This window comes from Martes martes, assembly GCF_963455335.1.
Source record: "Martes martes genome assembly, chromosome: 5".
NCBI lineage: Eukaryota > Metazoa > Chordata > Mammalia > Carnivora > Mustelidae > Martes > Martes martes.
The window spans coordinates 11,583,542-11,598,407 of record NC_137892.1 but is presented as its reverse complement, the minus strand read 5'-3'; the positions used below and the strand labels follow the sequence as shown (position 1 = coordinate 11,598,407).

At 33.9% G+C, this 14,866-nt stretch overlaps 1 protein-coding gene across 1 annotated transcript; it reads left to right on the top strand.

Annotated features, from left to right (window-relative positions):
• Positions 1 to 11,406: 11,406 nt before the first annotated feature.
• Positions 11,407 to 12,339, top strand: LOC308342670 (olfactory receptor 14A16-like; the record flags this gene model as incomplete). The annotated part of the gene is made up of 1 exon (XM_080803243.1): positions 11,407 to 12,339. One exon carries the CDS (start codon positions 11,407 to 11,409, stop codon positions 12,337 to 12,339), a length of 933 nt encoding a protein of 310 aa, XP_080659369.1.
• Between the last annotated feature and the right edge of the window lie 2,527 nt (positions 12,340 to 14,866).

Below are 14,866 nucleotides of genomic sequence, written 5' to 3'. Positions count from 1 at the left end.
GTTAGATGCATAGTATTTATAATTGTTGTAACTTTGTGTTGGATTTCTTTTTATGATTATATAGTGTCCCTCTTTCTCTTTTGTTATAGTCTTTATTTTAAAGTCTAGTTTGTCCAATATAAGTATTTACTACTCTGACTATATTTTGACATCCACTTACATGATAAATTTTTCTTCATCTTTTCACTTTTTTGTTTATTTTTTTATTTAAATTCAATTATACATAAACAATGAATCTTGGAACATGACATCAAAACTAATGTTGTATGATATGTTGACTAACATAACACAATAAAAAAGGAAATACACCCATTAAAAATTTAATTAGCCAGTGTATAGTACATGGTTCCTTTTTGATGTAATGTTCAATGATTCATTATTTGCAAATAACACCCAGTGTTCATCACATCACTTGCCCTTTTTAACGTCCATCACCCAGTTACCTTATCCCCCCACCCTCCTCCCATTCTGCAACCCTCAGTTTGTTTCCAGGAGTCAAGAGTCTTTATTTTTTTTCCACTTTTAATCTGCAGATATCTTTCAAGCTGAAATGAGTCTTGTATAGGCACCATATAGATGGGTCTTGTCTTTCTATCAATTCTGTCATCCTGTGTATTTTGATTGGAGTTTTTAGGCCATTTACAGTCAAAGTGACTACTGATCAATATGCATTTATTACAATTTTATTACTTGCTTTGTGATTGTTTCTGATGATTTTATCTGATTCTTTCTTACATTTATCTTTCATAGTTTGCTTCTTCTTTAGTGATGTTTGGATTTTTCCTGCTTATTCTGTACATCTTTATTAGTGGCTTTTATTTTGTGATTACTGTTAGATTTGTATGTAATATCATCTTCCTATAATGGTCTATATTTAGCTGATGGTCATTTAAGTTTGAACCCATTCTTTACTTTTCCCCTCCATATATTAGGTATATGGTATCATATTTTATATCATTTATTTTGTGGGTTCCTAGACCTTTTCCCCAATTTGTAATTTTCACTCTTCTTGTGTATCCCAACTTCATATTATCACTCTACTGTTTCCTTTCTACTTGCAAAACCCCCTATAGTATCTTCTGGAAGACTCTTTTAGTGGTCATGAACTCCTTTAGTTTCTGTTTTTCTGGGTAACTCTTTATTTCTCCTTCTGTTCTGAATGATAGCTTTGCTGGATAGAGTGTTCTTGTTTGCAGATTTTCCCCATTCAGTACTTTGAGTATATCAAGTCACTCCCTTATAGTTTGAAAAGCTTCTGCTGAAAAGACCTGCTGAGAGCCTTAGGTTATTTCTTTTGTATATAACTGTCTTATTTTGTATTGCTGCTTTTAATAGTTTCTCTTTATCACTTTTTTTGACATTTTATTTACAATATTTCTTGGTGTGAATCTCCATTTGTTGAATTTGATGGGGTTTTCTCTATGCCTTCCAGATCTGGATATGTTTCTGTTCCTAAATCTGGGAAATTTTAAGCTATTCTTGCTTCAAACACTTTTTCTCCCATTTCCTCTTCTCTTCTTCTGGGACTCCTATAATAGGAATGCTATTACATAATGAAGTCAGTTGGTTCTTAGTCTGTTCTCATTCTAATTAATTTTTTCTCTCTTTTGTTTACCTTGATTACTTTCTTTTAATCTGACTTCTAGGCCATTGATGCATTCTTCTGATTCTTCTACCTTGCTGATCTTTTCATCAAGTATTTTTCTGATTTAATGTATTGTGCCCATTATGTTCACTATGTTACTCCTTATCTTGGTGTTAATGGTCTTACTGATGCTTTTGACTGTTTTTCAAGTCCATCAAGTACTTTTATGATAATTACCTAAAATTCTCTATTAGGCATTTTACTTATGTCTGTTTCACTTAGATCTCTGTTCATGGTCTTGTCCTATTCTTTCATTTGGTACAAATCCCTCTGTCTTCTTACCTTGTCTAACCCTCTGTGTCTGTTTCTCTGTGTTTGGAAAGCCATCTATGTAGGAAAAATAATTTTAAAGAAATTATAAAATACTTATTTACCTAACAAGTGATAGAATGAGATAAAAAAGTCTCCCAACTTATTACAGTAAAAGCTTATACAACTAAAACACATATACACACTATCTAAGAAATGATTAAGTAGAACAAGACTCTGGAATTGATTACATATTGTTATATCATATTATTAAAATATATGGAAAATATATTTAGATGAGACAATGTATCAATAAACATCAATATATTTTCCGGTTGCTACACTCATTTATGTATACTTAAGTAGATTATTTTGTTTCTTATAATATCGGAATTATTCACCACTCTATATGTACACCCTTTTTCTTAAACATTGTATCTAAAAAATCAAAAGAGTAGCATCAATAGAATTTATAGTAATTCAAATGTCCATTGGTAGGGGAGACGTTGCATAAATTATGACATATGCATAAAAAACAGATTTTGGTATTAAAAATAAAATAAATCTTTAACAGCATATTTAAAATATTTATTTATTATTTTTATTTTATTTTTAAAATATTTTATTTATTTATTTGACAGAGAGCACAGAAAAGGGAAACAGGTAGAGGGAGAAGCAAACTCCCCATAAGCAGGAACTCAACACAGGGCCCTCTCCCAGGACCCTGGGATCATGATCTGAGTTGAAGGCAGATGCCTAACTGACTCAGCCACCAGGTGCCCATTATTTATTAAATTTAGAGAGAACAAGAGAGCAAGAGAGAGAGTGGGGGATGGGCAGAGGTAGAAGTAGAGAGAGAATCCCAGGCAGACTTACCACTGAGCATTGAGTCTGACACAGGGCTCCATCTCATGACCCTTAGATCATGACCTGAGGAAAAATCAAGAGTGAGACATTTAACTGACTGAGGAATCCAGAAGCCCCATATGATAACATATATGCCAGTTACTATAATAATTATATCGATCTGTACATTAAAACAGCCTTAAATTTTGTACAATACATAATAGAAGATGGTTACTTTGATTTTGTTTTCAATATAACAGCTTTATTAAGTAGTATTCACAGGTCATAAAATTTATTATTTTAAAGTGCACTATTAAGTGAATTTTAGTATATTCAGAGAGTTGGCTATCCTTTGCTATTGTCTAAATTTAGAATATTTCCATGACTTCAGATAAAAAGAAATTTTTTTGTTTGTTTTTTGTTTTGTTTTAAAAAAAGAAATTCCTTACCCAATAGCTCTCACACCTAATTTTCCCCTTGACTTTAGTCCCTGACAACCACTAATCTCCTATCTGTCTCTATAACTTTTTTTTTTTTCCTATTCTGGATGTTTCATATGAATGGAATCATATAATATCTGGCTTTTTGAATCAGGACTCTTTAACTGAGCATAATGTTCTCAAAGTTCATCATTGTTGTAACAAGGCTATCCCACAAATTTGTACTTTGGAAGAGAAATACTGAGACTAATAAGACTGACTTCGAAATTTTCTCTATTGTTTCCTTCTTTTATTTTTTAAAATTATGTTATTGACTTATTTGATACAATTGTATGTGTGGGACTGATTATAATTTTCTCTTTTTTGCATTCTCTATTTTTAAAAACTTATAAAATACATATTCAGAAAAAAGAATGCAAGTGTATATTATATCTGTGGGTACCAAGGGAACAGACTCAACTAAAGCAAGATCAACTGTTCTCCAAAAGTTACTAAATACTATAGCACAGAAACTACTCTTTTATAGGGATCAGAATGGTTTTACTAACAGGAAATATATTAACATATTTCACAATTAATTAAATTAAGAATAATTATGTCATCCTTAAACTCAGCACTAATTTTTAGTAAAACTCAATATCTTCAAAATTAATTTATTCCATAGTACATATGAAGTGTACAACGTGGTACATATTTCCAAAAATTTCAGAAATAAGAAAAGTCTATCTGCTATTCAATAATTTTCTGTTTGTTAATATAACTAAATATGTGAATATATATATATGAGCTTAAAAATGGAAGAGTATTAAATAAAGTTTATTCTTAGAGATTATGATTGGATCTCTAGAAAACTACAAGTAACATCTTGAAGCAATTATTTAATAATAAGATGTTAAAATATCTATATCAGTAAAGCAGTTGTAGTCTATAGACGACTAAGCAGTTAATACATATGAAAGATAATGGAGGTGGTCACCCACGGAGATTATTTTATTAGTAAGCTCTCTTGTAAAATGAGCTAAGGAGAATTTTACAATGATGTTTTGAAAGAAATAACTTTTAAAATATTTCTGAATGAACAGGAAAATGATGAAGAGTTGGAAAAGAAAACTGCACCCTGCCTTTCTTTTCAAATATTTGTTTGTTTGTTCGTTTGTTTTAGAGAGAGTGTGAGTGGCGGAAGGTGCAGAAGTCAAGGCAGATAGTCTTCAAGCAGACTCCTCACTGAATGGGAGCCTGATGCCAGGCTTGATCACAGAACCCTGAGATCAGCACCTTAGTCAAAATCTAGGGTCAGATGCCTAACCAACTGAGCCACCCAGGTGCCCCTGTATCTTGTTTTTTTATAAAATAGTGTAATCCAAAATATAGAAATGGAGAAAATAATGTTTTGTAGGGGTGCCTGTGTGGCTCAGTTGGTTAAACCTCTGACTTCAGCTCATGTCATGATCTCAGGGTCCTGGGATCAAGCCCCACATCAGGTTCTCTGCTCAGCAGGGAGCCTGCTTCCCCCCTCTCTCCGCCTGCTTCTCTGCCTACTTGTGATCTCTCTCTCTGTGTCAAGTGAATTAATAAAATCTTTTAAAAAAAGAAAAAAAATAATGTTTTGTAAACATGATCTCAAAGCCAGATGCAGTGATGAAATAGATCATTTGATTTGGTTAGATTAAATTAAAGCCCATGTCCAAAATATTATCACCAAAAACATTTTTAAAAAGTAGATAACTGCCCTCATATCTGAAAAGCATGGGACTGATAATTTCTAAGTTCCCCAATATATAGTAAGATTAATGAAAGCAATAAAGATCAATAAATATAGGGGGGAAGTTATAAAAAGACTTCTCACAGAAAATCAAGGCTAATCATTCATATACACTTTAAAACTTGCCCAGCCTCACTGTAAATTAGGTACATGAACTTTAAAGTAATGAAACTTTTCTTCCTATCATAATGGTAAAGAAAGATCATCCCAGGTAAAGTCAGAATAAGAGTCTGTGTCTTTTTAGTTTTTGTTACAACTTTGATGATAAATGAGGCAAAACTATAAAGTCCATTTCTTTCCAAGAACGATTTTTTTAAAATTCAATTTTGTTCTATTCCCAGGGTACTAACCCAATCAACAGAGAATCACTTTAGAACAGTGAAAAAACAAGGACAGAATCCCATGGTTCTTAGTGCAGTCTGTCCAGACAAAATTTTGTATAAGATCATGTTCTGCAGCTGAAAGAATCTGACGATGGTTAAACTTTACTTGCTCTGAATCTGTTTATGCCTCCTATTTTGTTTTGAAACCACAGTTGGATGATTATACATCTGTAAGTATTCATTTTCTCATCTTCAAAGAGTGTGTGATAATATGTTTCATAGCTCAGAGTAGTTAACACAGGTGAAGAGTGCAGAGTATTTTATGAACATTAGCTCTCAGTATTACCCTCTGAAAGTCCACAAAAAAGAGGCAGAAAGGAGACCTCATTAAACCAACCCTCTACCATCCATAAGACTTTGATGTGTCCCATCCTCTAAATAACTGAAACATGAAGTCTGTTTAAAATAAGAGAAGCACCCTGAAGAAGAATTGGAGTAAAACTTCTGCAAAAGCTTTTGATGATGACCACTAATGATACAGGCAAGTCTAAGTTTGAACATATAAGACATTCTAACATAAACTTTAGAAGCGAGGCCACTTGTGTTCAAATTCTGCCTGTATCCTGTATGGTTTGCATGAGACTAGTTTTTTGAGCTGTCCACAGGTCCATTCCATCCATCTAATGTGTTGTTTTTAGCATGAATGTAACTCGTAATTATTAACACATAAGAAAAACCTTAGAATGAAGCTGGTGTATGTTCTTAGGCAAGATCTTACTTTCCCAAAAGTGCATTTCACAAACTGTGATTCATTCTTGCCTTTGGCTGCCTGCCAAAATGCATGCTTTCTCAGATTCATGTATTCAAAACAAAAGAAAGCAGACTCCTCACAAAACAAAAGAAAGCAAAACAAAACAAAACACACACCTATCTGATACTTAGAAGGAACAGAGTGGAAGAGGATGATGGTTAATAAATCCTCCTTCAGAGAATATATGGATCTGACCTTTCAGCTACTTAAAACCAAAGGTAAACAGTTAACATTAAAATTATTATGAGCCTAGAAATTTTTGAGTCTTCTTAAAATAAAAGATACTTTAACTTTATGTCTATGAATGTCTGCTTTAGCTTATAAGTCATTAAAATAATAAATTCTAATACCCTGGCTTTGTCAAAGACAGTTAAAGGCTTAACATTTCTTCCAACATTTACAGCTTGGGCGTTTCCTATCACTGGCAGGTCCAAGGAAGTGAAGAGAGGCCAGTGCTGGCACAGGTATGGAGGCCAGGGTGAATTAGGCTGTTGGAAGTGTGCTGATATTTCAAAGGATAAAAAGATAAAAGGATAAAAGATGGCTTTTTTCCTGCTACAAAACACTTCTAATAATGCAGTGATAATGCAGGGAATTTCTTAGTACCAGTGATAGCTTTTTTATTTTCTTTTGCAATTAACTCAGATATGCATAACCCTTTTATGTCAAAACACGAAACACCTTGTTCATGCTCTCTGAGGCAAAACAAAACAAAAACAAAAAATGAAAAAAAAACCTAAATTGTAAACTTTTTCTTCTAAGTCTTTAGTTACCAGAACAGTTTGCTTTAACACTAGAATTCAGAACACAAGCAACAGTGTTGCAGTGGGTGGGAAAAAGAAAAAAAAAAAAAGCAGATATCAGTTGGGCACAGACAGGTACATTCTATCTTCTGGCTGCTTTTGGAGCCCAATTGAATAAAATTGTATCTACAATTTTATCTGAACCTTGATTTAACTTTTATTGTTCAATAAGGCATTCAAACCATCTTCTTTCTCTTAAATTATTTTGCATTTTCTCTTTCCACCTCATAGTTACCGGAGGGACATTTAATCTGGACCTTTGTTAAATAACTCATAGGTATACTATTTAAAATGATATACTCATTTTTTTTTATTCTTTCTCAAAAACAAAACCAAAACAAAACAAAACCCACCTTCCTTTCAAAAGTTACCAAACATAAATAATGGTTAAGTTCTCAAAAATACCACTGTTAAGTGCCATTCTTTTTAAACCCTGAGTGCCATTTGTAGTCAGTGTAGACATCTAAAGGTTGAGCCACTTGGTTTATGTCCTGCAACTCTGCAGATGCCTATTCCATATCATGTCTGCACACCTTTGCTGTAAAGCATTCTACCTACACAATCTTCAGGCTGCCAAGGCCGCCTTTGTTCACACTACATCTCTGACTTTGGGCAACTTCTATTTTCTTCTCTCTTTTATATGGTATTGTTATTCCAAGGGATAATCATTTAATTTCCCATATTCTATATCCAAATCACTGTGATTTCCTCATAATTCCCGAAGCATTTAGTGTCTGATGCATTTGGTGCCATAAATACTATTTTATATGTATATTAGAATTGTGTGGTAGGAATATATTATGTTCTATTTTGTTGAATAAATTACAATTCAGAATAAACAACTTTAAGATAAATAACTGTGTCTCCAAAGAAAAATTGAGGTTGCTGTTGAGAACTTATTTGATTGCTGACATCTCCAAAGTAGACTTTAAAAATAGAAGTGAAGCAGGGCATTAGGGTGGCTCAGTCAGTTGAGCATCAGCATCAAATCCTAGCATGCATAGTTAAAACATCTCATTTGACCTCATTACCGAACTTCTGATTCAGCATGTATGGAATGAAAGCACCCAAATCTGCATTTCTAGCAAGTTTCCAAGTGATGCTGATATTGTTTCCTAAGGGCCACATACTTCATGAACCTCTGGTCTAGCTGAGTAGAGATGTTGTAAGGAAAAAAAAAATCATTTTCTGTAAATCCCAAGGGGAGCTCACAGACACAAAGACAAAAGGTGCACATTGACCTTGGATAATAGAAGACCATTTGCAAAATATTTCATTTTTTTTTGTTTGCTGGTTGCTTAGCTAATTTTATGACAAATGGTATGAGATGGGGTAAAAGAAAACATAGGTAGTTGTAATTGGAAGATAGCATGCGTTAAATACCCTTTAAGGAAGCATAAAGATGATGAAGGAGAAACTAAAATGATACCCAGATAAATAGAAGATTTTGTTCATAGTATGATTTTGAACAATGTTATATATTAATTATATGTTAATAAAACTGGGGGAAAAGTAATCACCAAAATTACTTTTACTTCTCTTCTATCTTCAAAGTGTACTTTGAGTTTCCATCAATCAAAATAAGTTCTTAGTAACAAACTCAACTGATTTCCTATGGAAATCCAATTATTTGACTTAAACATATTCACTCTGGATTTACGTCTTAATTATTCATCAAAAAAAGAACATAATATTTTCCTACCAAACAATTCTAGAAGAAAATTCTTTTTCAGTTGAGAATTATGCAAGATACTAACTAGATGTAATTGCTTTTAAAAGTTGAATTTGGGATGCCTGGGTGGCTCAGTGGGTTAAAGCCTCTGCCTTTCGGCTCAGGTCATGATCCCAGGGTCCTGGGATCAAGCCCCGCATCAGGGTCTCTGCTCAGCAGGGAGCCTGCTTCCCCCTCTCTCTGCCTGCCTCTCTGCCTACTTGTGGTCTGTCTGTCAAATAAATAAATAAAATCTTTTAAAAAATAAATAAATAAATAAATAAACAAGTAAAAGCTGAATTCTACATATTTTTCAATGTTTTAATATGTTCCATGAACCACAGTGAACTGCATTGTATTTTCATCATATTGTGATTACATATAATGATTTTAGTAGAATATGAGTTTACAGTATTTTTTTCACAGAGCATATATATTTACAAAAAATCAACTCAAGCATTTTTGCTGAATTTTGTATGTTTATCTGAATAATGGAATTTCAAACTTCAGGAGACAGGGAAAACTAGAGAGCAAATCCCTGGGGTGGAAGTTTTATCAAGAATAAGACAAAAATGTTTTGTTTGAAAATCAATAATACAGTTTAGGAAACACATTTTTGCATTTAATGAATTAATGGTTTTAGATTAGGCATTTAAAATGCAAGATGAAATTCAGGATCTACTTAATATGGCCTCATAATGGAATCTTGCATAAGATATCTCTTCTGGATGTCACTAATAAATATGTAAATTAAAAGAATCATACTGAAGAACATCTAGCATTTCCAATTTATGACTGCACTGCAACTTTCTGAAGGAGAGAATCCCTTCTCCTCTCAGCAAAGAGGGAAAGGATAGGTGAGCTTGGTAGAAAATCACAGCAGCATTTACAGTTCTCAGGTATGTAGATGATGGGGTAACCCATAGAGAATGGAGACAATGAGGAACGTAAAAAAAGACAAGGAAAGCTAGCCAATCAGGTTTAAATCAGAAGGTGAGTTTGTTGCCCTGCGTAATTAAATGGGACATGTGGCTACAAATATGATTCAATGGAACAATTCCTGAAAGGCAAAAGCAACAATGTTGGAGGATCTACTTAGAAGATAAAAAACTTCCAACACATATAAAATATAAGTGAATATTTTGCTGCATAATTCAAATAGTTCAATTCTCCTCATGCATCATTTCTAATCAATAAAATGGAACAAAAGGATTATTTGTGTTCCTGAGAACTACCTAAATTTTTTAACAAATTTGAGTTTGATAACATTTGAATTTTAACTCAACATTTGAGTTTTAATGTGAGCAGCTGTTATCCATGGCAGGTGCTACAGGATAAGTTTTAAAAATGGATAAGATCATGACTTATGCAAAAATAAAACAAACACAGGTAAAAGATTTTATTAGTGAATGAGGGAACTGGCAAAATATTGCATGTGGTTCAGAAGAGGAATTACAGATATCATAAATATGAGGACAGATAAAGAATGCTGAAATTAATTTACAAGTAAATACAAAATGGGTCTGAATACAGAGCAATAGTCAATAGCATTCCTTAAAAATGTACCTGATTAGTGTTTTGTGAACAAGAATAATTTATATTATTAAAATTTACTACAATTCAAGGATTGCAAAACACCTCAGAAAAAATGCAATGATGATCCAACGCAAAGAGAAAGAAGAAAGGGAGAAGGAAGGAAAGAAAGAAGAAAGAAAGAAAGAAAGAAAGAAAGAAAGAAAGAAAGAAAGAAAGAAAGAAAGAAAGAAAGAAAGAAAAGAAAAGAAATGAAGGAAGGAAGGAAGAAAGGAAGAAGTTTAAAATATAAAGAAAAAATATCATTTGATAGTTTCTCAAAATTTCTCGTCTCAGGTGTAATGAAGGAAGATTGGGTAACAAAAGAAATGGTGTTTGTTGAAGACCTTGTTAATGAATTAGGCTAGGTGTTTCTTCATTTGTTAGTTGGCCTTTGTTTTATTTTGTTTTTGTGGAGCCCAATGCAGGGTTTTAAACAATGACCCTGAGACCAAGAACTGAGCTGAAATCATGTGTCAGACACTTAACTGACTGAGCCACACAGGCGCCTGGCTGGGTATTTTTACATGATTTACACATCACTCAGTTCAATAAGATAAGAAAGTTCATTCTGTACATTGAATAAACTAATACTCAAATAATTAATTAATAATAAAAAAGCTAGTAAATGAGTAAGATGAAATTTATATTTGGGACTGATTGCTCACATTCTATGGCTTTCCTCATTACCTATCACAATATACTTTATGAAAAATTCCATCTGAGTGAGATGCAGAGTGTAGTTCTTGATCTGGATAGGTGGATGAAGTAGATGATTTGGAATGGACCAACATTCCGTTCAGTCACACTGCAGTGTGATCAACAGTGGTTCCCTGATGTCAATGGAGGCTTTCTGGTGACAGTCTCATGCAACCTTAAATATTTTGATAGATGCATATGACAGTAAGAGAAAGGGAAATTAAGAAAATACAATAGTAAATTATCCTCATCTGAGTCTTAAGTTGCCTACTTTATTTTGTTTAATTTAATTTTATTTTTAAGTGTTCCAAGATTCATTGTTTATACACCACACCCAGTGCTCCATGAAATATATGTCCTCCTTAATACCCACCACCAGGCTCATCCATACCCCCAACCACTCCCTTCCAAAACCTTCCATTTTTGTTTTTGTTGTTGTTGTTGTTGTTGTTGTTGTTGTTGTTTTTCTCAGAGTCCACAGTCTCTCATGGTTTGTCTTCCCCTCTGAATTATTTTTTTAGAGTAATTGATTAAAATACAGAGAAATGGACAACTTCACCTCTGGGAGCATATTTTTCCTCATGGGCTTCTCCGATGTTAGGGAAATCCAGGTCTTACATGCAGTGCTATTTTTGCTAATTTACCTGGCAGCTCTACTTGGGAATCTTATCATCATCACCCTTACCACCAAGGATCATCAGCTCCACACCCCTATGTACTTCTTCTTAAAGAACTTGTCCTTTCTGGATCTCTGCCTCATTTCCATCATTGTCCCCAAATCCATCATGAACTCTCTAATGAATCACAATACAATTTCATTACTTCGATGCATTTCACAGGTGTTTTTCTTCTTTCTCTTAGCCAGTACAGAAGTAGCACTACTCACAGTCATGTCCTATGATCACTATGTTGCTGTCTGCCATCCTCTCAGATATGATGACATCATGGGCCACAGAGCCTGTATGCAGATGGCCACCACTTCATGGGTCAGTGGAAGTCTCAATGCAATTCTTCATACAGCTTCTACCTTTTCCATGCCCATGTGTGGGCTTCCTGAAATTCATCAGTTCTTCTGTAATGTCCCACAACTGCTCTCTCTTGCCTGTTCATATAACATTGGGGAATTAGTAGCCATTGGGCTCAGTCTAGTGTTAGATTTTGGCTGTTTTGTGTTTATTGATATTTCTTACATTTATATATTTTCTGCTGTGCTGAGAATGCCTTCCAGAGAAGGAAGGCACAAAGCCATATCCACATGCCTGCCTCACCTCCTTGTTGTGACTCTGTTTCTCTCTTCTGCCTTTTTTGCCTATTTACATCCCTTACCCAAATATCCATCACTCTTAGACTTGCTAGTTTCTGTATTCTATACTGTGGTGCCACCCACCATGAACCCCCTCATTTACAGTCTGAGAAATAAAGATATGAAGATGGCACTAAAGAAATTGATAATGAACATATACAATGTATCAATATAAAGAGTTAGTATCACAGACATCATATTTATGCATTCATTGACATAATCATATGAACAATCCATTGCATAGTCTGGTAATAATATTGGATATGTAGAGTACAAATTATCATTAAAAAATCTCATTGTATTCATTAAAGTGCTACTAAGAAGCATTCTCCTTGTCCAGACCAAGTGGATGGCAAAACCAGAATGGTTCTTCTTGGAATTGGAAAGATGCATGATTTTATATTTGTCATACTAATGGGCATTCCTTTTCCTGTGACAAATGCTAAAATGGACAGCCTATAGGGACATGAGAGATAAGTTTTGCTCTCCCAGACAAACCAATTGTATGGTAACTATTAGGAAAATCAATATGGAAAATGTCACATAAAAAATGTATAATGCATTCTCAAATGAAAGAAAATAGACGAAGGTAGGTGATATCTGTATAGCATTGCAATTTTTTATTTCATTAATTCAGGTATCCCATTGATTTTGTAATATTATATCACCTGTGCAGTCCAGAAATTAATCCCACTTGATTTTGGTGAATGATTATTTTAATGTATTGTCACATTAAATTTGTTAGTATTTTATTGAGAATTTCTGCATCCATGTTCATTGGGGATATTAGCTTGTGGTTCTCTTTTTTAGTGGAGTATTTGTTTGTTTTGTTATCAGGGTAATGCTGGTCTCATGGGATGAATTTGGGAGTTTTCTGTCCATTTCTATTTCTTAGAAAAGTTTGAAAGAATAAGTTAAGTCTTCGCTAGATGTTTGGTAGAACTCACCTGTGACCCCATCTGGCAGTAGAATTTTTCTGTTGAGAGATTTTTTATTACTGATCCATTATCTTTGCTGTTACCGGTCTGTTAATTTTTTTCTATTATTGTTTTCCTTTTCAGTTTTGGTAGTTTATATGTCTCTAGGAATTCATCCATTTCTTCCCGATTGCCCAATTTGTTGGTGTATAATTTTTTCATAATATTCTCTTATACTTGTTTACATTTCTTTTCTTTTAATTTAATTTTATTTTTTCAGTGTTCCAAGAGTCATTGTTTTTTTTGTGAGAATACCTGTATTTTTTTATTTAATTTTGTTTTTTTCAGTGTTCTGAAATTCATTGTTTATGCACTACACCCAGTATTTCATGCAATACATGCCTTCTTTAATAACCACCACCAGGCTCACCTATTCCCCCACCCCTTTCTCTTCCAAAACCCTCAGTTTGTTCCTCAGAGTCCACAGTCTTTCATGGTTCATCCCCCCTTCTTGTTTCCCCCAATTCATTTTCCTTTCCTTCTCCTGATGTCCTCCATGTTATTCCTTATGCTCCACAAGTAAGTGAAACCATATGATAATTGATTTTCTCTGCTTATTTCTCTCAGCATAATCTCCTCCAGACCCGTCCATGCTGATACAAAAGTTGGATATTCATCTTTTCTGATGGAGACGTAATATTCCATTGTATATATGAACCATATCTTTATCTATTTGTCTGTTGAAGGGCATCTTGTCTCTTTCCAGTTTGGTGATTGTGGCCATTGCTGCTTTGAACACTGGGATATATGTGGCCCTTCTTTTCACTATATCTGTATCTTTGGGGTAAATACCCAGTAGTGCAATTGCAGGGTCATAGAGTAACTTTATTTTTATTTTCTTAAGGAATCTCTGTTCTGTTTTCCAAAATGACTGCACCAGCTTGCATTCCCATGAACAGTGTAAGAGAGTTCCCCTTTCTCACATCCTCTCCAACACCTGTTGTTTCTTGTCTTGTCAATTTTGGCCATTCTAACTGGTGTAAGGTGTTATCTCAATGTGGCTTTGATTTGAATTTCCCTGATGGCTAATGATGATGAACACTTTTTTCTTTTTTAAATGCATCCCCAAAAGCAAAGGAAACAAAAGTGAAAATGAACTTTTGGGACTTCATCAAGATAAAAACCTTCTTCACAGCAAAGGAAACATTCAACAAAACAAAGAGAGATGGGGTGCCTGGGTGGCTCAGTGGGTTAAAGCCACTGCCTTCAGTTCAGGTCACGATCCCAGGGACCTGGGATTGAGCCCCGCATGGGTTCTCTGCTTGGGGGGGAGCCTGCTTCCTCCTCTCTCTCTGCCCACTTTTCTGCCTACTTGTGATCTCTGTCTGTCAAATAAATAAATAAAATCCTAAAAACAAAAACAAAAACAAAAACAAAAAACAAAGAGACAACCCACGGAATGGGAGAAGATATTAGCAAATGACAGTACAGACAAAGGACTGATATCCAAGATCTATAAAGAACTCCTCAAACAACACCCAAAAAACAGATAATCGCCTCAAAAAATGGGCAGAAGACATGAACAGACACTAACCAAAGAAAACATACAAATGGCTAGTAGTTGTTTATATTTCTGTAGTTTTATTTGTCATTTTTCCTTTCTAATTCATGGTTTTGTTGTTTGGGTCCTTTATTCTTTCTGAAAATTCTTGCTAGGGGTTTATATATTGTTTATTTTTTTAATGAAACAGCTCTTGGTTTCATTAATCTGCTCTACTTTGTGTT